General features: G+C 42.2%; 1 protein-coding gene across 1 annotated transcript in view; it reads right to left on the bottom strand.

The window, feature by feature from the left end:
* LOC141133958 (dynein axonemal heavy chain 3-like) overlaps positions 1 to 23,628 on the bottom strand; it is a 3,453,856-nt gene that overhangs the window by 644,076 nt on the left and 2,786,152 nt on the right. Inside the window, exons 62-63 of the mRNA XM_073623563.1 lie at positions 17,325 to 17,528; positions 3,744 to 3,874 (exon numbers count right to left, since the gene is read on the bottom strand). Coding sequence (XP_073479664.1) covers positions 3,744 to 3,874; positions 17,325 to 17,528 — 335 coding nt within the window. The remainder of the gene's footprint in view (positions 1 to 3,743; positions 3,875 to 17,324; positions 17,529 to 23,628) is intronic.

Below are 23,628 nucleotides of genomic sequence, written 5' to 3' on the forward strand. Positions count from 1 at the left end.
TGCTTGGAATTAGATCATTTCCCTGAATATACCCCCTTGAATTTTCCCTTCTACCACCAGGACCACATGACAAGGTCTTCCTGATGGTCCTCTTGGCATCCAGTCATCACTGACTCCCTTCTCCTCACAGCAGCACTCAGGGTCAGGCATGGGTCAAGAGAACAAAGAAATGCTGGACGGCCGCACTCCGATACAACATCTTTATTTAAATCCATTAAAATCCATATTGTCACAAGAGGTATAGGAACAGAATGTCTGATGCGTTTCACACCTCTATACACCACCTATAAGCAGTGTGAAATGCATCAGAATGTCGCCCACAGAAAGTTATGAGTAAGCACCTATAAGCGTCAGTATTCTGTTCCTGTACCTCCTGTGACCATATTAATTTTAATGGATTTAAATAAAGTTGTTGTATTGAAGTGCAGCCGTCCAGCATTTCTTTGTTCTCTTGAAGATATTTGCAGAGCCAGCACCGGTGCTTCCATCAGCAGGGAAGGTGTCATTAAGGGAGAGCTGTCTGGAGCGGTGTGAACCTCTTTCAGGCATGGGTCAGCTGCCTTTCTTGGAGTTACCACAATTATGTTATTGCTTACACCTCACCTTGTTAGATTGACTGCTCTTGAACAGGACCGGTCATAGATGGAAAAGAAAATGCAGCTGGTCCCTGCTGAACTGGCTGAATTTTGATCTATGGGCAGCCTAACTCCCCTCACATTTGGGCTCTCACTGTCTCGGTTGTTTCACAATAGTGCAGCTGTCATAAATGGACATGCTTACCTACTATAGATGCGATAGAAACCTTTAATGAAACTCTTGCAAATCAAAAACATGACATCTTAGTGGATCAGGATTACAGACATTGCAGTTACAACAGGTTCTCTTTCATGACAGAAGCACTCTACTATATAGGAGTCTTAGTATTTAGGTACTCTAAGTCCTATTTACTAAAAGTCTCTCACTTGCCCTGGGTGTAAACAGGCCCTAGCTTTATGTTTCCCCAAGTGGGCAATACCACCACATGCTCAAATGACTAGCCTAGATTGCTCCCTCCCCTAGCAGAACAGTTTTATTCACTGACTACTGCCTTTTCTCCTGATTGGAGAAAACATTGCCAACAAGAAAACAGAACGTTTGTCTTTTTACTATAGTAAGCAAAAATGTCCAGAGTCAGATCTTATAAAAACCCTATATACACATATGGGTGAGACTGTTTTGCATAGAGGGAGGATGGATAGGGTCAAGGGAAAGGTTTAAACTGCGTGTCCTGTATATGTGAAATGTCTGACATATTTGACATTGTGAGACACAGAAAAGACAACAGCAACAAAGCAGAAAATGTTGTAAGCATCCTAAATAATGGGTTATGAACAAATATGACACATTTTATCTTGTTAATTAAGGCAGTGCAAATAGCGTTGTTGCAGGATATATACTCAGTAACCAAATTCTATATTACTGTATCCAGATTACTGAAAAATTAATACAGACTAGTTTCTGTGGGTTGCTGAACTTTGGACACCATCAGTACTTTTTGCACTGCCTTACTAAATCTGCCCAATTATCCTTCCTCACTCTTTTTTCAAATGGATTCTGATGACAAGTCTTGATCTACCTGTCCTTGTAAATTAGCTTGAAACTTTACTGTGTTTGCCTGTAAATCAGAAAATGTCTGACCTTGTTCACTGCTTTTAGCGTTTCACTCAGTGTCATGCTGGAGTCCAGAAGTGAAGCTTGAATTTGTTGGCATTTATACAAAGCTGGGAAAACATGTGCTATCTTGCTGTCTAGTCTGTTTCCTGGATTGAAATTAGGCTGATTTGGAAGGTGGTCCCTACTAATGGTTATGTTTGCAATTAGCATTACATTATTATAAACTTCTTTAATAGTCAGTGTTACAGCCTCTTTATTCCATGGAAGAATACACATTTATTATTAATTATTTAATATTTACATATTTATATGTTATCCGCAGTGTAATCTTTTCCTGAATGGATAATGGTGCCAGGAAGCATATCTCCAATCTCCAGACATTTTTTTAAAATCTTGGATAGAGTAAAGAACAGTGTCAGGTTTGCATTCTTAAAACTTAAATGCCATGCTGAAGCCAGTTTTTTTAATGAAGAAATTCTGCTGCAGCATTCATGTAACTTTTTAAAGTTTCATTCTGATCTGTATTTTAGGCTTGGATAAAAAAGGAGTCTTGTGACCCATTAAACATGTTGGCGTGTTGTCTTGCATGTTATAATGCTATGGTACTCCTAACTATTGGAGTAACACATTCATTCCATTTCTGAGGCCTTTTGTGTTTGATGGCTGCCCAGCCTGTGTTCTATAGCAGGGGCCCCCAACCTCCAAGCCACGTACTGGTGCTGGTCTGTGGTCTGTTGATGACAGGGCCACACAGCAGTAGATGAGAGGAGACCAAGGCTAGCACAGACCGCGGTCGTCACTCACCTCCTGCTGTGTGGCCATGCCTGTTAGTCCTCTCCCAGCTCCTCTGCCCACCTGGCCAACAATGTCATCCAATCAGCAGGACAGGGGATGGGAGAAGCTGAAGATCGGATTGGAGAGCTCCTCTCCCCCCCTGCCCTACTGATAGGATGACATTGTCAGACAGGGGGAGCAGGGAGAGGACATATGGAATGATCACAGCCAAATGGTACAAGTCCTGTGCAGGGGAGCAGGGGATCAGCAGGTCAGGGGATGGGAGAAGCTGAAGATCAGATTGGAGAGCACCTCTCGCCCCCTGCCCTGCCTATAGGATGACATTGTCAGGCAGGGGGAGCAGGGAGCATACACATGGAATGATCACAGCCAAATGGTACAAGTCCTGTGCAGGGGAGCAGGAGATCAGCAGGTCAGGGGATGGGAGAAGCTGAAGATTGGATTGGAGAGCTCCTCTCGCCCCTGCCCTGCTGATAGGATGACATTGTCAGGCAGGCAGGGGGAGCAGGGAGAGGACACATGGAATGATCACAGCCAAATGGTACGAGTCCTGTGTAGGGGAGGCAGTCATTAGAATGGGGATGGGTCATGTTAGAGAGGTGGGGGGCAGACTACATGGGCACTGTGATGGTTGGAGGCTGTGATTGCTAGGGGCGCTGTAACATATAGGGGACTGCACTGTAATCATTACACTACCCCTTTACAGTGTAGTGCCCTTTATATCACAGTTCCCTATTTATAGTGCAGTGCCCCTATACAGAGTAGTCCTTGTTACATTGCTAGGGGCACTGTGATGTAAAGGGGACTGCACTGTAAAGGCGCACTGTAATGCAAAGTGGGGCTGTGATGTGAAGGGGACACTGATATAAAAGGGGGACTGTACTGTAAAGGGAGGTTGAGGTCAGACTCCATGGATAGCCCCTCCCCCTGGACCCTTGGAAAATTGGCTGCCCTAAAACCAATTCCCAGTGCCAAAAAGGTTGGGGACCGCTGTTCTATAGTACATCATTGGATCCAGAGAAGAGAAGCAGTAAGGAGGGGGGATTCTGTGGGACAGGAAGGTTAAAAAAAAATCAGAATTATAAACCCTTCCTTTCACTGTATTTTTCAATTATGCTAAATATTTTATCACTTGGGTCACTTCTATGGTACATTAAGCATTGAAACGGAAACATTATTGAAAAACAATGGTGACAAAATACAGTGAGAAAGGTAAACTATATATTTTTTTTCAAATTTGACTGCTTAGTTAAGCATTTCGGTTTGTTACATTACAGAAATCAAACTATAAAAACCTTGTTTTTGCTCCTTCAAGATAAAGCTGATGCTTTCTTTCTTCTAGGTCAGGCTTTTCTTCTGCAGCAAGTATATTTAATAACTGATCCTCTAAACCTATTGGTGTGATCATGAAATTGATGAGAGTGACCTAAAATATAAAGAAAACACAGAGTTCAGTGCATTCATAATTCTCCCACATATTTGCAATTCTATAGATCTTATAAATCATGTAGCAATAAAAGTAAGGAAGTTAATATATGAAGAATTAAGCAATTAAAAGTGAGGCAAACATAGAGATGTTCCTTTTAGCAACTCAACTCACAAGGATTTCCTGTCAAATAAAAAAAAAAGAATTTGATATTTATGGGCAACACTTTCTATGCTTAATTTTCATAAACCTGACTTATTATGCCTGATCATTTTCATCCTTGTTTATCTTTTGTATTTGTGTTTATCCAGTCCTAAAATATACACTGTTCTGCCTCATAGCACAGCCCTATGTAGCAGGGTAGAAGATCTGATCTTTCTTTGCTTCAGTTTCACTTTTAGTTGCAGATTTCCTCTTCACACCTACCCTATGACTGGATTATGAAAGGAAAAGCAGAACACTGATAAGCTCATATCTGTCAGTCTGCCCAAACTGCCCCCCCTAATTCCCCCCCCCCATTCCCCTCCCTCTCTCTGAGCTATGCTGTACAAGCTGTACAGCAGACTTCAAGAGGCGGATAACAAGTCAAATTCAGATACCAAGGCCAGCCATACACAGAGTAAATTTCTTTCCTGCAACAACAGACAGTGTTGATGCGGGAATCCCTCCTGCTGGGCCATTGTCTTCTTCTGGCCGGGAGGCGGGGGAGGGTGGGGAAAGTCATCCCCCCGGGGAGAAGACAGTGATTATTGCTAGCGGCTATAGCAGCTGCTAGTGATAATCGCAGGTGAAATCCGCCACCGTAAGATTTCCCTGTTTATTCCAACATCCACGCTAAACAGACGCTGTTGTGTGCTTACAGCTGGCATCCACGGCTGTCAGAATACCTGAACGGTGGCTGCATCTGTTTAGATGCAGCACTTTTCAGCTGACAATTTTTCTTTCGGCTCCCTTGATTTTCAGATTGAAGGGTGTCGAGTGGGAGTCTGTTGACAGGGCTACCCATGGCCTAAATTTCATTTGGCTCATTAGGAACAGTCCGAAGTTTGCTCCATGCATGGCAAGCATTTCCCCACTGCTTAAAGTGAGTAAACCCCCCTATCATTTTCAGCCAAGGAAGCTGCCATCTTTGCCTCTGTTTAATCTACAACTGCCATGATGCTCCACATGTGATCAGTTATGACACCAGCCATTGGATGGTTTGAGAGGGGGGGAGTATAGTGGCACTTGGGGAGAGACAGATGGGTGGGAAACAAAACTATACATAAAGGTGGCTATGATAATAAAATACAGTGGTTAGGGGTGGCTTGGACCCTGGAAAAGTTAAGTTCAGGTTTTAATGGTTTAGGAACAATTTAGATGGGTTAAAGATATATATAGTGCTCTAGAGGTGCAGCCAGCTGTGAAAGAGGAAGTAGCTCTGTAGATATATAATATGGAGAACAGTGGCGTTCAACTGAGTGCAGTATATTAACCACTTAACAACCGGCCCATAGCCAAATGACGGCTACAGGGCGGTTGCTTAACTCTGGGAGGGCGTCCAGGGACGTCCTCCCAGAATTCTGCTCTTGCATGCCCCCTAGGGCGCGCACTCGAGAGCATCACGGATCTCGGTAAATGGCCGCTAATCGCGGCCGTTTACCATGTGATCGCTCCGTCAAATGACGGAGCGATCACATGTAAACAAACCGGCGTCATCTGATGACGCCGGTTCCTCTCCTCCCCTCGTGTGTGCCGATCGGTACACTGTGAGCGGAGAGGGGGATGGATGGATGGCTGCAGCATTGTGGGCTGCATCTGTAGTGCCCACAGCGCTGCACAGAGACATCCAGCCATCCATCCATCCATGCTCAGCCATCCCCACTACTCTGCATGCCCTGCAATGCTGTGCATTACTCTGCAATGCCCTCTGCTATGCCCCACAATACCCCTGCAATACTCTGCCATACCCTGGAATACCCCGCAATACTCTGCCATACCCTGGAATACCCCGCAATACTCTGCCATACCCTGCAATACCCTTGCAATACTCTGCCATACCCTGGAATACCCCGCAATATTCTGCTATACCCTGGAATACCCCGCAATACTCTGCCATACCCTGGAATACCCCACAATACCCTGCCATACCCTGGAATACCCCGCAATATTCTGCCATACCCTGCAATACCCCGCAATACTCTGCAATACCCTGCAATACCCCGCAATACTCTGCCATACCCTGCAATACCCCGCAATACTCTGCCATACCCTGCAATACCCCGAAATACCCTGCAATACTCTGCCATACCCTGCAATACCCTGAAATACCCCGCAATACTCCGCAATACTCTGCCATACCCTGCAATACTCTGCCATACCCTGCAATACCCTGCAATACTCTGCCATACCCTGCAATACCCCGCAATACTCTGCCATACCCTGCAATACCCCGCAATACTCTGCCATACCCTGGAATACCCCGCAATATTCTGCCATACCCTGGAATACCCCGCAATACTCTGCCATACCCTGCAATACCCTGCAATACTCTGCCATACCCTGGAATACCCCGCAATACTCTGCCATACCCTGCAATACCCCGCAATATTCTGCCATACCCTGCAATACCCCGAAATATCCCGCAATACTCTGCAATACCCCGCAATACCCAGCCATACTCTGCAATACTCAGTGATACCCAGCCATACTCTGCCATACTCTGCCATACCCAGCCATGCTCTGCAATACCCCGCAAAAATCTGCAATACTCTGCCATAACCTGCAATACTCTGCCATACCCAGCCATACTCTGCAATACCCCGCAATACCCAGCCATACTCTGCAATACTCGGTGATACCCAGCCATACTCGGTGATACCCAGTCATACTCTGCCATACCCAGTCATACTCGGCGATACTCTGCAATACCCAGCCATGCTCAGCCATACTCGGCCATGCTCAGCCATGCTCAGCCATGCTCAGCCATACCCAGCCATGCTCAGCCATACCCTGCCATGCTCAGCCATACCCTGCCATGCTCAGCCATACCCTGCCATGCTCAGCCATACCCAGCCTCTGTATGTGGCCAGGCTGTGGAAGTCTCACACATGTGGTATCGCCGTACTCAGGAGGAGTAGGAGAATCTATTTTGGGGTGTCATTTTTGGTATGTACATGCTATGTGTTAGAAATATTGTATAAATGGACAACTTTGTGTTAAAAAAAAAACAGCGTTTTAACCACTTTCCGCCTTCCGTCATACAACGTCCTTGACTTTGTGCGGGGATATCTGAATGACGCCTGCAGCTACAGGCATCATTCAGATATCAGCTTTTTCAGCTGGCGATTCCCTACACCATAAGAGTGATCATAGTGGCTGTTCCACTGCTTGATAATTCTTACGGGAGGCGAGAGGGGACGTCCCCCCTCCCGCTGCCCTCCGGTGCTTCTACCGACTCACCGCTACGATCGAAGCCAGGATCTTTTTTTTTTCTTTTTATTTCAGGCACAGCCTAGAGGTGAGATTGACTTATTGACCCCATATCTCACTGTAAAGAGGACCTGTCATGCCATATTCCTATTACAAGGGATGTTTACATTCCTTGTAATAGGAATAAAAGTGATCAAAAATTTTTTTTTTGGAAAAAAGTGTCAAACTAAAATAAATAAAGTAAAATGAACAATAAAAAAAAAAAAAAAATTTTAATGCGCCCCTGTCCATGTGCTCGCATGCAGAAGGGAACGCATACGTAAGTCCCGCCCACATATGAAAACGGTATTCAAACCAAACATGTGAGGTATCGCTGCGATCGGTAGAGCGAGAGCAATAATTTTGGCCCTAGACCTCCTCTGTAACTCAAAATTTGTAACCAGTAAAAAATTTTAAAGCGTCGCCTATGGGGATTTTTAAGTGGCGAAGTTTGGCACCATTCCACAAGCGTGTGCAATTTTGAAAGGTGACATGTTCGGTATCTGTTTACTTGGCGTAACTTCATCTTTCATATTATGCAAAAACATTGGGCTAACCTTACTGTTTTTTTTTTTTAAAGCAAAAAACTGTTTTTTTCCCAAAAAAACGCGTTCGAAAAATTGCTGCGCAAATATCGTGCGAGATAAAGAGTTGCAATGACCGCTATTGTATTCTCTAGGGTCTTTGCTAAAAAAATATATATAATGTTTTGGGGTTCTATGTAATTTTCTAGCAAATAAATGATGATTTTTACATGTAGGAGAGAAATGTCAGAATTGGCCTGGGTGCTCCAGAATGCCTGAAGGTGCTCCCCTGCATGACGGGCCTCTGTATGTGGCCACGCTGTGTAAAAGTCTCACACATGTGGTATCGCCATACTCGGGAGTAATAGCAAAATGTGTTTTGGGGTGTAATTTGTGGTATGCATATGCTGTGTGTGAGAAATAACCTGCTAATATGACAACTTCAAAAAACTCACCATGCATCTTTCTAAATACCTTGGAATGTCTTCTTTCCAAAAAGGGGTCATTTGGGGGGTATTTGTACTTTTCTGGCATGTTAGGGTCTCAAGAAATGAGATAGGCCATCAGTACTTCAGGTGTGATCAATTTTCAGATATTGGCACCATAGCTTGTGGACGCTATAACTTTCACAAAGACCAAATAATATACACTAATTTGGCTTATTTTTACCAAAGATATGTAGCGGTATACATTTTGGCCAAAATATATGAAGAAAAATTACTAATTTTCAAAATTTTATAACAGAAACGAAGAAAAATTTATTTTTTTACAGATTTTTCAGTCTTTTTTCTTTTATAGCGCAAAAAATAAAGAACCCAGCGGTGATTAAATACCACTAAAAGAAAGCTCTATTTGTGTGAAAAAAAGGACAAAAATTTCATATAGATACAGTGTTGCATGACTGAGTAATTGTCATTCAAAATGTGAGAGCACCAAAAGCTGAAAATTGGTCTGGTTATTAAGGGGGTTTAAGTGCCCAGTGGTCAAGTGGTTAAAATGATTAATAATGAGTTTATTAGGATAAAAATTAAAATAAGAATTAACTCGCAGGGTAAGGGTTAAAAAGGCTAGTCACAAGGGGAGGCTCACTGTGTAGTCCTGATCCAGATAGTCAGCCGTGTGGGGTGCTACTGCTGTCTCACTAGCTGCAGGGGTTTCCAAGGCACTGAGTCAAGCGGGCAGTCGTCTCCCTGTCTGCTGTGATGTCATTGGATGTGGGACACAGGGCCTGCAGGCGCGCGTTCAGAGCACGCATGCTCCTTCTTCAGGCTGTGATAGCATCATGATGGAATGAGGCAGTATTTATATGGCGGCACAGAGGAGGGAGCAATTACATTACTCAGTGTCCTATGCGAGCTGCTACAGTGGTCAGGAGGTAACATTTTTAGTGCAGCAAAAAAGGCATAGGGGGATGTGTGGTGTACATGGATACTAGGAATAAAAAATGGATTTAAGAATGAATATTTCAAAATATTAAGCAAGGTTATATGGAATGGTGGGAATTAGATATTTGGTATAGAGGGGACTGGAACTACTTGAATGGTGGCTTTGGGGCTGGCCCTCTAATGGTGGGTATTGGTAATACATAAGCCAAAAAGGGGATAAGTACAGCACAAATTGATTTGGGTCGGGCAGATTCAGAGGATGGCAATAAAGGCTCTATTGAAAGTGGGGAAATTCTATATAGAGAATTTTGGATGCATACACATGTATACATATATGTGTACACGTGTGTGTATATAGAGAGATCAAAAACATTTTTTTCAAATATACAATACAATAGCGCAATACTTCCGAGAGTGTATATCCAAAAAGTTTCTCTTGCACAAAGGCACTGGAACCGTTCAGCTTTCAGAAGGCTATTGGAGATGGTTTCCAACACCCAAATTCTAAGGCCTGTGGATTGTTGATGGTGAAATTCTAGAAAATGTCTGATGTTTGTCAGTGCCGTCTTCTACTGACTGTCTGTGTTCACCAAATCTCTTTCTGACGGTTAAAATAGTTCTGCCTACATAAAGTAGGTTACAGGGGCAGGAAAGACAATAGATGGCAAATTTGGTGGAGCAGTTAGAAAAGTCATCAAAGATGTAGGTCTTGCCCTTGGTCGTAAATTCTTTTTGACCCTGCTGGACATGTTTACAGGTAAGGCAGTTGTATTTGCGGCACTGGTGCATGCCCTTGATGGCCAAGAAGGTAAGAGTAGGTTGTATAGGTGGTTTTGCATTTTTTAGTTTTCTTAGAGCAATTTTGCTTTTGATGTTGCAAGCTCGTCTGTAGGAAATTTTGGGCTTGTCTGGAATGGATGATTGTAAATGGGGATCTTCTTGGAGTATGCTCCAATGTTGTTTGAAGATATGTTCCATTCTCCTATGTTGTGGGTGTGGTATTGTGTTGTAAACCTGAGTGGCTGAGGTTCCAGTTCTGGATTTGGTTACAATGGAATTAGAGTTATGTCCATGAAGGTACAGATCGAATGCCTCATCTACCAGCTTAGGGGGATATCCTTTTTCCCATTGAATGGTTTGACAGTTTGTTGAGAGCACAACCATTAGGAGTGTTACATTTCCAGCACATGCTGGAAATTAAACTGTGTTATGGATGGGTTTACTTCCGCTTTAAGAACTGTTGAGATACGGGGGTTTATTTACTAAAGGCAAATAAGTTGTTAACTTTGCAAGGGAATATTTTCTAATTATTATTATTATCTTCAGTAATTTTTCTTTTAGTGGTAACAAAATAAATGTGCTGCCAATAGCAACAGTCTCCCTGTCATACTCCCACTACAGAACAGGACCATGAAGTCAAATTGAACTGGTTGCCATAGTCTACAGTCAGTGCAGTTTTTATTCTGGGCAGGGCCAGATTTACAATTCTGTCCCCATCTGATTGTGCCACCACCTCCCATTACCCCTCACAAAGTATGCTGAGGTTAGAGGCAGAGGAGACAGTTTACTCTCACTGTATAAGAACAGCCATCAGATAGAAGAACAGGGCAAAACTGTTGCCCTATCTTTCTAGCAGTTCAAAAAAGGGAGAAAGGCTGGTGCCATGGAAGTCAGCTAAAACATCATTTTATTATAGAATGTGAACAACAGTCAAAAAAACCAACAAGTGGGGCGGAGCTAGCCGGAAACCGCAATGGCAGCATAACAGCGGAGCTCCAGTACCAGCGGACTTAGAATGGCACAATACAGACCACCCGAGCCGATTACAACCACCCAAACCTGGCAATCTGAGCCCACAAAATCAGCGGTACAAGTAGCCACCATGACCAGGCGAAAGAAGGAAGAGAAGCGACCTCAGAAGCTGACAGAGGTCTTTCCTCCAGAGGCCAGGCAAAATGGCGCCGGCCCCTCATCCACACCATCACCTGGATTCCAGAATTGAACAACACAAAAGGGGAATCCACAAAACGAAGCAGTCCTCCTAAAGGCTCACACTCTCCTCCAGCTACATCGTCATCTGGGAGTCCAGAAAAGGCCAGATTTCGGCTGGATGCAGCAGATCCTGATCAGGAGGTGAGCTCTCTCCATGATTCAGGGGGACACCAGGGAGCTGCCAGACTCCATTGACACGTTCCCCACAAGCAATCAGCCTGTGATGGACACTCTCCTCAAAGAGATGTTAGTCTCTCTCAGGAGTTCCTTACACTCAGATATGATTTCAAGTGTGCATAAATTTAGAATGGATCTGGGCTCAGTGACAGATAGAGTGACTCACATTGAAAACAAAATGGGGGATTATGCCACTACTATTAACGATCTGGTTGATGCAAATGAAAGCAATGAGGATGAGATGGAGACAATAAAAGCTAAAATGGCAGACAACGAGGACAGATCTAGGAGGAACAATGTTAAGATAAGGGGAATGACAGAATCTGTTCAACAACAAGATCTGCGCATATATGTCTCCCAATTGTTTACTACAATCCTGCCTAACATGTCCGCTCTTGATTTCACATTGGATAGAATTCACCGCCTCCCCAAACCAACCTCTCTCTGACACTATCCCTAGGGATGTCATACTAAGGCTTAATTTCTATCACACCAAGGAGAAGCTAATGCAGGCATCCAGGCAGAGGGATCAGATTCCTGTGCCATATTCCAATCTGCAGTTCTACGATGATCTATCCCAGTATACTCTCCAAAAACTCAGGAACCTGAATAACATAGCTAAGGCCCTCAGGAACCACAAGCTAAGTTACAAATGGGGTTTCCCAACAAAACTTATCATCACGAAAGATGGTAAGGACTATGTCATGGAAACAGCGGCCAAAGGCATGGCCTTGCTCAATACATGGGGGATAATTCCAGACCTTCCCGTACAACAACGTCAGAATGGCGACAATAGAAGCCCTGAGTCTGAATGGCGTATGGTAAACCACAAGAATGCTCGAACACACAACTAACCTGGCTATGGGTATGTCACCTTATTCCCAATTCTCTGCTGGGAAGGATTTCCCCAAGGACTGAACTGAGCTATCAGATCCTTTTTGTTCTTCCTTTTTTACTCCACCCGTTTTACCATTGAGTGGCCATGAGCCACACCCACCCTTACCTTTTTGTTGTTTGGCTACTAGCCATTTACTTGTTTTGTTCATGTTCCAGTTCAAATTTGTCTTTCTTTCATCAGTCAGAAGTGACCTCTTCTTCTTAACGCTCATCAGTTATACCGGCCAACGAGCAATGAGACCACCACAGCAATGCGAATCCTCACGAGTTCTCCAGTCACAGTCTGGGACATTATTGAGTGTAAGTGAACCATTTTTATTAAACAACATCCAGCACCATCATACTAATCCACAATGGCGTTTAACTTCCTGACTGTAAATGCTAAGGGATTAAATCACCCGGCCAAGCGTAGGTCCCTTTGGAAGGAGGCCCTCTGTCACAATTTTGACATTTTATGCATCCAGGAGACTCACTTTGCCTCCATGTCCCCTCCCAAATGTATGCATCCTAAATTTCCGTTCATATATTATGCTAATGCAGACGCAAAAAAGAAAGGGGTGATGATGGCAATTAGAAATACAGTCGCCTTCAAAATTCACAAGGTTAGTGTTGATCTACAGGGTCGCTTCATCATTCTGGTATGCAACATAAACTCAAACACATACACAGTGGTGAATATCTATGAACTGTCGTGGTTGGGCAGACTCGCAGCATATAAGATGCAAATCCTACCACAATTGCTGTATCTTTTTAGAACATTGCCAATCACACTACCCAACTCATTCTTTAATGCCCTTCAGCCAATCCTAAACAAATTCCTTTGGTAGGGAAGGAGGGCTAGGTGTGCATTTAGTAAATTAATCAAACACAGGAAAGCGAGCGGCATAGGCCATGTTCACTTGCAAGACTACTACTTTGCAACCATATTAACACAGATTCAACATTGGATGTTACCAGACTCTGTTTAAGTGTGGAAAGAAATAGAAAAAGCCCAAATCCCAAAAGGCAACTTATGAGACTTCCTACTGACAGTACACCACAACGTATCTCTAGATCACAACCCCCCCCCCCCCCCAATTAAGCATCAATAAGAGCATGGGTGCATCTCAGGAAATACCAAAAATGGAGTGGGAAAAAGTCACCTCTAGAACTCCCATATCAGCAATAGATCACATAATACCTGATAGCAATTTCAAGTCATGGATGGGTAAGGGCATCACCTATTTAGAAGACATACTAGATGGCTCAGAAATTTAAAAAATTAACACTCTACAAAGGGAATATCAGTTACCCTCACAAGAACACTATAAATACTCCCAGATAGTCCATCTGCTTAAAAAGAATTCCCAACTATCTACATTACTTCCAGGAAAAAAAAAACAGTTTTACCAACAAAGCCCACCAGTGACTAAAGGTATGTCAATAATATACTCAAGTCTTCAGGAAAAAGACATATGTACGAAATCTCAATCAATGATAGCTTGGGAACAGGAATTAGGGGCAGAATACCCAACCCAACATTGGGAAAAAACACTTTGCCTCATCTACAATTCTACAAAGAGCACAAATCTATGGGAAATGCAACAGAAATTAATTCTTAGATGGTAATTGACCCCATACTGTATTGCAAAAATATACCCAGAGGCTTCTCCAAACTGCTGGAGGATATATGGGTACAAGGGAACACTATTACATATCATGTGGTCTTGCCCAAATCTACGGCCACTTTGGTACTGAATAGAAGGGTTAATACTCAACACTACAGGCCTTCAAGTGTCACTTAGTCCAGGTATGGCAGTACTCTCACTAGAGCTAAATAATATTCCCTCACAATATAGGATTGTGTATTACATATACTACTGGCAGCCCGTCTACTATTTTAAGACACTGGAAGGACCCAAACATACCAAATATTGCTGAAGTAATACAAACTATACATACACATGGCACATATGAAAAATTACACTCTTCATCTACAGGAAACTATGAAAAGATAAATCAAAAGTGGAAGTCTTGGTTTGACTGGTATGCAAGAGAAGCTAATTTGTAAGAAATATGACCAACACTAAAAGAGCCATTATGACTGAATATCAATGTTTAGCAGATCTGAGTCCAGACAAGTTGTGTTATTTGTTAAACATAGTTCTTTTTAATCACTGCTATGTACACCTTGTTTGAAGAAAATACAGGAAACAAATAATCGTTAAGGCCCGACCCCACGACCAAGTAGAGAGATCGCTGGGGTCGAACATGCAACTATACTTCCATCACAGGAAAATTTCCTTGTTTAATGGCAGAAAGTAGTCAGGTTATAAATGTAAGCGAAAATTACTATGAATGCTCAATGAATAAGTTATGAGAGGTAACACAACCATGTGGCTCTCTTTGTTTTCATTTTTTATTTGTATCTGTGTTTTCTCTATGTTCTTTTTTTGTTCATGTACACTTTAAAAAATTCAATAAAAACTTATTGGAAAAAAAAAAAGGAAAACGAGTTTCACCCAGATGCTCAATGAATAAGTTATGAGAGGTAACACAACCATGTGGCTCTCTTTGTTTTTGTTTTTTATTTGTATCTGTGTTTTCTCTATGTTCTTGTTTTGTTCATGTACACTTTAAAAAATTCAATAAAAACTTATTGGAAAAAAAAAAAAAGGAAAACGAGTTTCACCCATCAGGCCTTAACCATTGCCCATGATTAAGGCCTGATGGCGGAAACACGTTGGATTTTTGACTGTTGTTCACATGCTATAATAAAATTATGTTTTAGCTGACTTACATGGCACCAGCCTTTCTTCCTTTTTTGCATGGATTAGATGCAGGTTTACAGAGACTTCACAGACTTAGTGCTGTGTTATTGAGGCTCTCCAGTCATTGCACAGAAGGTAGTAGCTTGGATGCACCTGTTGCAGTTACTAGCAATTCAGTTTTAAGTGTGGAGACCCATATTAGATGAATTGTATGTACATAGTATAGTATTCCCCAACAAAACTGCACATGCTATAAAAAACAATAATGAAGACCCACCAACAGCACTGGTAGACAGAATAATACATGAGAATGTATTACTAAGAATTAGCAACAAAATGTGTGGCTGGCTGTGTGCCACCCCTCTCACCCTAGGCCAATGTTGCCAATGAAAAAAATATGCACTGGTTTTCATAATCAATTATTTGTACAAATTTGGTTGGGACAAAGTTTCCTAATTATCAAAAAGTAATAAATGTTGTTCACTTTTACTGTAGCACCCTTTGCCTGGGTGGGTGCTAGAGTAGGATTTTTTTGATAAGAGTAAGTAAATTTAGGCAGGCCTAGCTGGAAGCTAGGCCTGTTTGTTTTGGATTTGGGTGGGTTGGGAGTGGCTAGAGTAACAGCTCACAGACAGCATCACCTCACTATTACCTCCCCTCTTTCTTCTACAGGATTCTAAAGGAGGAGGAGGAAGAAGGAGAGGTGGAGTTGTTTGAGGTGTTTCAGGGAGCTCTGACCAATCCCCAACTAGGATTGGCAGGGGGCAGGACTCCTTGAAATACCTAGAGTCAGCCCAGCTGGGGAGGAGTTGTTGGGTGGAAGTACTGGAGATGGAGTACTAGGCTGTCAGGGCCTTTGAGGGAGCTCCCCAGTCTGAAGGAGGGGTGACCTTGGGCCTTGGACTCGGGTGCAGGATGGAGCCCTTCAAGAAAGCATGAAGGATCTGAACAGGAGGCAGAGGAGGAGTCAGAGAGGAGTTAGCACTGCCAGGCAATTCTTTAAGGAGGGAAACCACCGGTTGCAGCCAGGAGAGCTGGTGAATGACATGTGCAGTTAGGAGGACTGGAGAGGCATGCCAGAGAGGACTGAGAGGAAAGAACTGGGTGTGGAGCCAGTAGGGAGTATTGCAATGTCATGGACAGTGCAGTCAGGCAGCTGCATCCAGGAATGCTGGCAGGGCCTGAAAAGGACTGACTGGGAGTAGTAGTCCACCAGAAGGACAGCTAGCAGTAGCAAGACTTCACATATTTTCTGCTGCACTATAGGGGCCAGCGGCCTCTGCCTGCAAAAGGCTATTGCTAAGGTCTGGCTGAGCCAGTGTCAGGCCTAACCACCATGTGCTAACTGTTCCTGAAACCACTAGATGGAAAGTGAAGAGTTGTGCTGGAGGGGTCTGGAGAAGTGTACAAAGAGTGTACATAGTTGTCCCTAGCAACTTTACTATTGTTTCACTGGGCATCCCATATTTCGCACACCCCATCCAAGTTTAATTCTCTCAATAAAACAACAAAAACAAAGCCAATGGACTGTTCATTGTCTTGGAGTGTCTGGGAAGTGAATGCTGGGCCAGGCAGGGTGACAGGTGGACCACAACACTCAGCGGCTCCTACGGCGGCACTGCTATATTACATTGACAGTTTACTAGACATTAGCATTATTTGCCCCAATGTGGTGATGGATTAATAAATCTGGTGCACAGGGCATTTTGGTGTGGAGGTTTATTTCAGTTTACATTTTTAAATCTAGAATGCATTAAATGTGATACTTTTGGCAGTTTTTGTTCTCTTTACGTCTATAAGTTCTATTGCACTCTCTGACATGCTATATCATTTTGTAAGGATTACTATTCAGTCAGTAGTGTAATTTCAGTACTTATTTTCATAATATTGTGATTTTCCTTTTATTTTAAAAGCAGCTTTAAAAGACTTTCTGTACAGGACAAAAATCTGTAGAATTTAGTAAATGATCTTGATTCACTGTATTATCTGCTAAAATAAAGAGCTAGCTGTGAAAAAGCAATACTTAGTGCAACAAGCTCTGAAATCTAATTAGAAAAAAACTCCAGTCACATCCTGTCTTTACAATTGCACAGCTGTATTATTTTGACATCTACATAAATATGAGAATAATACCATTAGAAATGGGAAAACAATTCCACAGACCAATTATAACTTCACAGTACTTCATTCATTATCTCCAATATATTTGCATTTCTACCAATTGTACTAATTCCTATAATTTCCTTGTTCAGTGGATATCAGTAGGAAAACATACTTTGACAGACACTTCAGGAAGGTAATGAGGATTTCGGAGGCGGGTGGTCATATAGAGTTTAAAATCCCTGCTGTAATGAATAACAGCTTCCCCAAGTCGGATGTATTCCACTCCATTCTGTTTAAACGTCTGTCTCAGCAGCAAAGGCTCCAAGATTGGATCAAGCTCTTCGGTGAGATTTTCTATCAGGACGGGTGTCCCGAACTAAGAAAATAAAAAAAGACATTTTAAAGGTGAGAGGAAAACAAAATGCAATCAGCCCGGGTAAATAAACAAAGAATGGTTGAATTAGTTCAGGGAAATGCTGTCAACCGTAATGTGATGCGGTTTCGAAGATACAGCCAAGACACCTTGGGAATCTGAGTGACAGATCTGTTAACCTAATAAGAAATTGCAGGGCTTTACATTATGTATTCACTTTATTCGGGTCCTGTAACTTTTCTGTTTGGTATTCCAGCTGAATCTTGGGCAGAAAAACAAAAAAACTGAAAATTCTCTATATTAAAATAGGTTATATAACCATGACTTGAATATCTGCAGAGAGCTGCTAGCTGTCAAAGTGCTTAATATGAGAGATTTGTCAGCTGTTTGCTTTATCGATTCTCCTTGAACAGAGCATTGCTGGTGGCCTTTGCTTTATTCCTGTAGAGGTCGTTTGGTTTTAAAGTACCAATATAAACTCTTGCTGTGGGAGTAATGTTAATGAGCGGAAGGTCAGCACAATCCGATGAAAGAGCTGCAATAATGCAATGACAACAGTTGGAATAAAAAAGATAAATACAATTAGAATTTAGCAAGGGTTTTTTTCTAACAGAAAATAACAGAGATGAACCTATTACCCTTTCTAAAATGGTAAAAATTGTGCAGGCAAAGCAGAAAAATATGTTTATATTTGAACTTATCTTGCTCTAGGAAAAAATAAAAAAACAGAATGGCTAAGAAAGCAAAGACAAGAAAGCTCAGACAGCACAGATAGAAATGATCAACATTAAACATGGTGTCCCCCATAGGTGGGTTTGGAAATTTGATGTCACTATCACTATAACTAGTTAACAATGTGAACAACAGCAGATTCTCCAAAATATGTACATTTTAAACTGCCCTTTAGCCTGCTATAATCGAATGGTAATTTACTATATTTAAAGTGTCACTCCAACCATTTCATCCAATCAGTCTGTGTCCCTGTTAGGAAATATAGCAAAGGTACCCCCCTCTATTTGCCCCCTCCCCTTTAAAACCGAATGAACACTTTTGACTAAAGTGACAAAAACACGTACCCTACATATCCTATTTTATTATGACTTTATGTTGTCTTCAGGTTGTAATGTTATTATCTTAATATGGTGGATGCTTAGGGATTTTCACTTGGTAGGAAGCATTGTCTTTTTCCCACTTAATAGGAGTTGCTCATCTGTTTGCCAATATGCTATGTTCTGCATTTGAGAAATCTTAATCTATTTTTTTCTTACAGATATTTACAAGGCTTCAGTAAACATTCCTTGGCATGAAGTGAAGTGAGAATTTTATCTCAGTGGTGCTAGTAAACAATCTGTGCTATAGGAAGGGAATTAATGCTGGTTGTGCAATAGAGTGGCCAGGAGCAAAGTGTACAGCAGATATACAAAAGTGGCTACATGGAGAGAAGACAATATACCTCTCAGCTCTGGTGGTAATTAGGGATGAGCTTAAAGTTTGGGCCAAACACATGTTTGTACAGAACCTTGGCTGTTTGAGTGTTCTGATGATCCCAGGACAGGAGGACAGCTTGCCAGGCTGTGTGGTCCACATAAGTGGTTAGTATGGATTTGTGGGGGGGGCCCATGCCTTTATTTGTTTGCACGGGTCTCACCTTAAAGCCTGTATCACATCCAAGGGTCACATGCCTGATGAAGGGGTGCTGCGCAGCCCCAACATTTTGCTCTCTTCCACTGTGATGTGATCACTTTGCAGAAATCTTTTTGACTTTATTTAAATATCCATGGTGTGCTGGAAAAAATGCACATAGATTCAAGGGTCTGGTGTACATTTTGGGAGGACCTCATGCCATATTTTTTGTGCAAGGTTTTCCCTCAAAATCCTCACCAGATCTTAAGGGTCTGGTATTCATTTTGTGGGGGAACCCATGTAACGTTTTCGTTTTTTACATAGGGGCCCACCAAAAATCCATACTAGAACTGAAGTATCTGGTATTGATTTTGGGAGACCCCATTTCTTTTTTGTACATTTATAGCAAAAGTGACATAGAAAAAAGCTGTTAATTCACTTGTTCCTTCATTCTTCCTTTATTTTGCAAATAGTGCAGTGGTGACTCCCCCAATACATACCAGATGCTCATCCTCCTTGATTTTTGGGGGCAAATGTGAATGGAGTGGCATCCATAGACTCCCATAGACTCCCATTCTCTTCCCAGTCTTCCTCCATTTATTCTCCATTTATTTTACAAGTGAAGAAGACTGGGACCTGGTTTCTGGAGCTTGCCCTGTACAGTGTGGGCTAGTTGGAGGTAATTCAGCTTGTGTGGACACTCAAACAGCCTTACTTAGGAGCAAGAGGTGATTTCAGTGGCAAATTTCCAAAGGCCCTGTTTTTCCCTCTGGTGATTCAGATATACAGAAGGGCCCAGCAACTGCTTGCGAGTGATGTAGTTCTGATAACTACACTGGTCATCTAGCTTATACTTTCTGGGAATATCTAGGTTCCTCAAAAAGTAGCCAGTCTCTAGGGTTTAAGTTCAAACTTGTACCTTGTATTAGTTCAAACTTGTACTCTTAGGTTGCTTTTATTTCTTTGTCCTCTTGCATAAGGCATTATGTCTTCTCATATGCAGTCAATGGGCTTTTGTTAAGATGGTCCATTTAGCATCTGTGGGTTGCAGTTGACATCTGATCGATAAGATGCCAAAGGCCAAATCCACTCTCATCCAAACAAGAGCATGTATGGTATCCAGTTGCATCATCCTCCATACTGTTAAAAGCATGCACATCCACAGAGGTGTGCCTAAACCAATATTGCTTCATCTCTGCAGTCAGATTCCCAAGCACTTCAAGGAGGGTGCTGTTGAATCTTTAAGGCTATGAGTTTCCTTAAGAGATACCCAGCAGGTATAGCAAATGTTTGATTAGCCTACACTCAAAGGTTCTGCCTTGATTGGAATTATTTGAGGCAGTCTATAATGAAAAAAAGATCTTCTCCAGAACTAAATTAAAGTATATGATATTAAAGCGAGGGTTGGTAGCATGAATGTGGTCTGACAGGGTACCATACTGATTATTCTCAACAAAATTAAGTCCTTTTAAATTAGTAACCTTTTGGTCTTTTTGATGATGTGTAAATGTGACCATTAGAGATGCATTAAAGTTGGATGTAAATCCGATTCATGAAATTTGAGCTGGGCACACATATATCTGCAGTGTTTTCTTATCTCTCTTCAAAGCCCTATGTCCCGTAGCTTTCTCCTGCCCCGTTCTTCTGTTATCAGCATGAGAACTAGTGACAAGTTCTCGGACACAGGAGATAAAAGCAGCCTGAGTTTTGTGTTGAGGAGGATGCTATAAATAGATTAGCAGAGTGCTGAATGTTTCAAGGAACAGATCTGAAAATCTCTACCTATGAGGAGAGTGGGCGTGTGCCTTTCCTCCAATCAGCTGTCTTAGCTGTATGCCCAGGCTTCACTGCAGTGTTAACCAGGAAGAGAAAATCTTCTAACACGATCTGAACTTTCTAAAGAATTCAGAAAGCTCAAGACAGCAGATATGCATGTAAAACTTATGTAGGGAGATTTGTTTCATCCCTGTGTATCATCTGAGGCTGTTCACTTCACTGGGTATATGTGAGGGTTTACATCCACTTTAAGTCTGACCTCGTTATTGGGTCACAGTATCTTGAAACTGTGGGATGCAAGTTATGGTCTAGGTAAGCCTAATATAACTCACCTGTATGTAAGGAGTCATCACATGTTGAAATGGCATGTATACATAACGTGCCTTTATGCCATTCTAGATAGACCTCATTGGTGCGAAAAGTTCTCCCATGAGCTGACAGGCGCAATTTGACTGACACAGCCACACAAGTTTTATTTTTCCTTCTATATATATGTGCTTAAGGGTAAGAGATTTGTCATGCTGATATATAGCTATGTATGTACATATAGCTATGTATGTGATCTCACACACAAGGGGTAATGCATATACTGTAAATATATTGTTTATATGGCTAATTTTGGTTGTTTCCTTTTTTTCTTGTAAAATAGTTTTTAGTGCTTGTGCATTCCTTTTTTAAAAAAAATCTCTGTTGGTCCTGATGAAACTGTGAATACACAAAACGCGTAGACCTCTTTCAAGGACATACATTTGGATATTTGCATTTTCCTACTGTTTTAACATGATTTTAAATCTACATGTGAATAAAAATTGATGTTTTTTACTATACACCTTCTATACGTGGTTGATATTGTTCTTTCTAGTGGTCCCCAATGGTACATTCCTAAGTCCCATTTACCTGGCCCAATTTTGTTAACCTAAAAGTCTGGTTTCAGGTGGCCATGTTCATCTTGTAAGGCTGTCATCACTGTTCTGTGCTTTTCAGAAAGGAACAGTTGCCAATTGTCTTCAGGATCGTTCAAGGCGAACCTTCAGTAGACCAACCAAGCATGAAGCTGTAACTGATCTAACTCTAACTATGAACCAAATTGCCTCCTTCAGAGAGTGTTAGCAAAAGGTCCAGATGACAGCTCTTCAGATCATTCAAAGATAGATGACATAAGGGGTACAGCTTTTAAGACAACAGCAGTGATAACTCCAATTCAGCCCTTGTCACTTCGCTGATCTGACGCTCAGCCCTTTGACACAGGGCTTAGATCCCTTCCAATGTCAGTTAGGTCCACTCTTCCTAAGAAGCCTCAGTATCATGCATCTCCATTGTTGACTCCTGGACAGTACTCCAAACTGAAGTTATATAAAGGACAGAGCTGTTAACCATCAATGTCCTGGGGCATCCATCTTGGCAGTCGCAAGTATAATTATGAGATAGTTTGTATCTGATTGTCCTCTAACTGTGCACTACAAAGTCTTTCAACACATCTACTACCACACACTTTAGGCCCAGAAACTTTATCTTGTGGGTGGGGTAATTCTTCCCAGAAGGAATGAGAGCCCAATCTCAGTTGTCTGTCTGTGTTCTTGAAATACTTTGTAACATCCCCCCAGTCCTCTGCTGGCTTCTACATTTTGTAAGGCCAATCTGGGTCAACATAGAATAAGACAGGGGTATGGGTCAAACTCCTGCTTCATCTGGAAAAAGGCCTGCTAACACTGGCCAGACCACCCCTCTTGTATGGAATTTTTAGCCCCTCTGGCTTGATAGGCCCAGTCAGGAGTCATTGAGTCATCTTCATCTTCTTTTGTCTTCAAGAGTTCACTGAATGGTTGGGCTATGTTAATAGACCCCTCCATGAACAACCTAAATAATAGGAACACAATCCAAAAACTGACATCGGTTTGGTAACATTTCAGGGTTTTGACTAAGAGGTGATGGCTTCTAGCTTCTTAGGATCAGTTGCCACTCCTTCCAAGGATATAACAGGCATCAGCCCTTATTTGTGAAGATGTTTCAGTACTTTCTTTAGTCATTGTTAGTACTCAAGTGTATTCCTGAAATCTATCAAGTCATCTAGATACAACACCTCAGTCAGGTTCATGTCTCCCACTGTCCACTCTATCAGAGCTTGAAAAGCCGCAGGGACTCCATCTATGCTTTCCTGCTGAACTCATAGAAACCAATGGGCAGATAAAAGCAATATTCTCTCTATCTTTGGGGTGCATAGAAATCTGATGGTACCTATCCCTCAAGTCCAACACCCTGAACCACTTGATCCCAGATCAGTCCCAGTGGTGTACTGATCAAGAACAATTCTCCGTTTGAAGGTATGATAGTTGATGCACAATCTGATGGACCCATCCATCTTCTGGAACACCACTTTAGAAAAAGCATAGGAAATGCTAGACCAATGTTTTTAAACTGGAGTTTGAATAGCCCTTAACAGTGCATTCATATCTGCCTAGCAGTGGCTTTAATATATCTCCTGCAGCAGAGAGATCAGGTGTTAGGTGTGGAGGTGAAGGGTGGGAAATATTAGTTAGAGAATGCTCTCCACTCTTCTCTTCATCCAATGGGTGGGCCCAAGTCCCAGGTTTTCAGGTAACAGGGGACCTCTTTGGTCTACTCCAAAATGGCCACCACTCCCCATGTACCCCAGATTGGGGTATTCATTGGGTAGAATTGCTTTGCTGGAATAACGCCTTTGGCT

Source organism: Aquarana catesbeiana, linkage group LG03 (assembly GCF_042186555.1).
Source record: "Aquarana catesbeiana isolate 2022-GZ linkage group LG03, ASM4218655v1, whole genome shotgun sequence".
Lineage (NCBI taxonomy): Eukaryota > Metazoa > Chordata > Amphibia > Anura > Ranidae > Aquarana > Aquarana catesbeiana.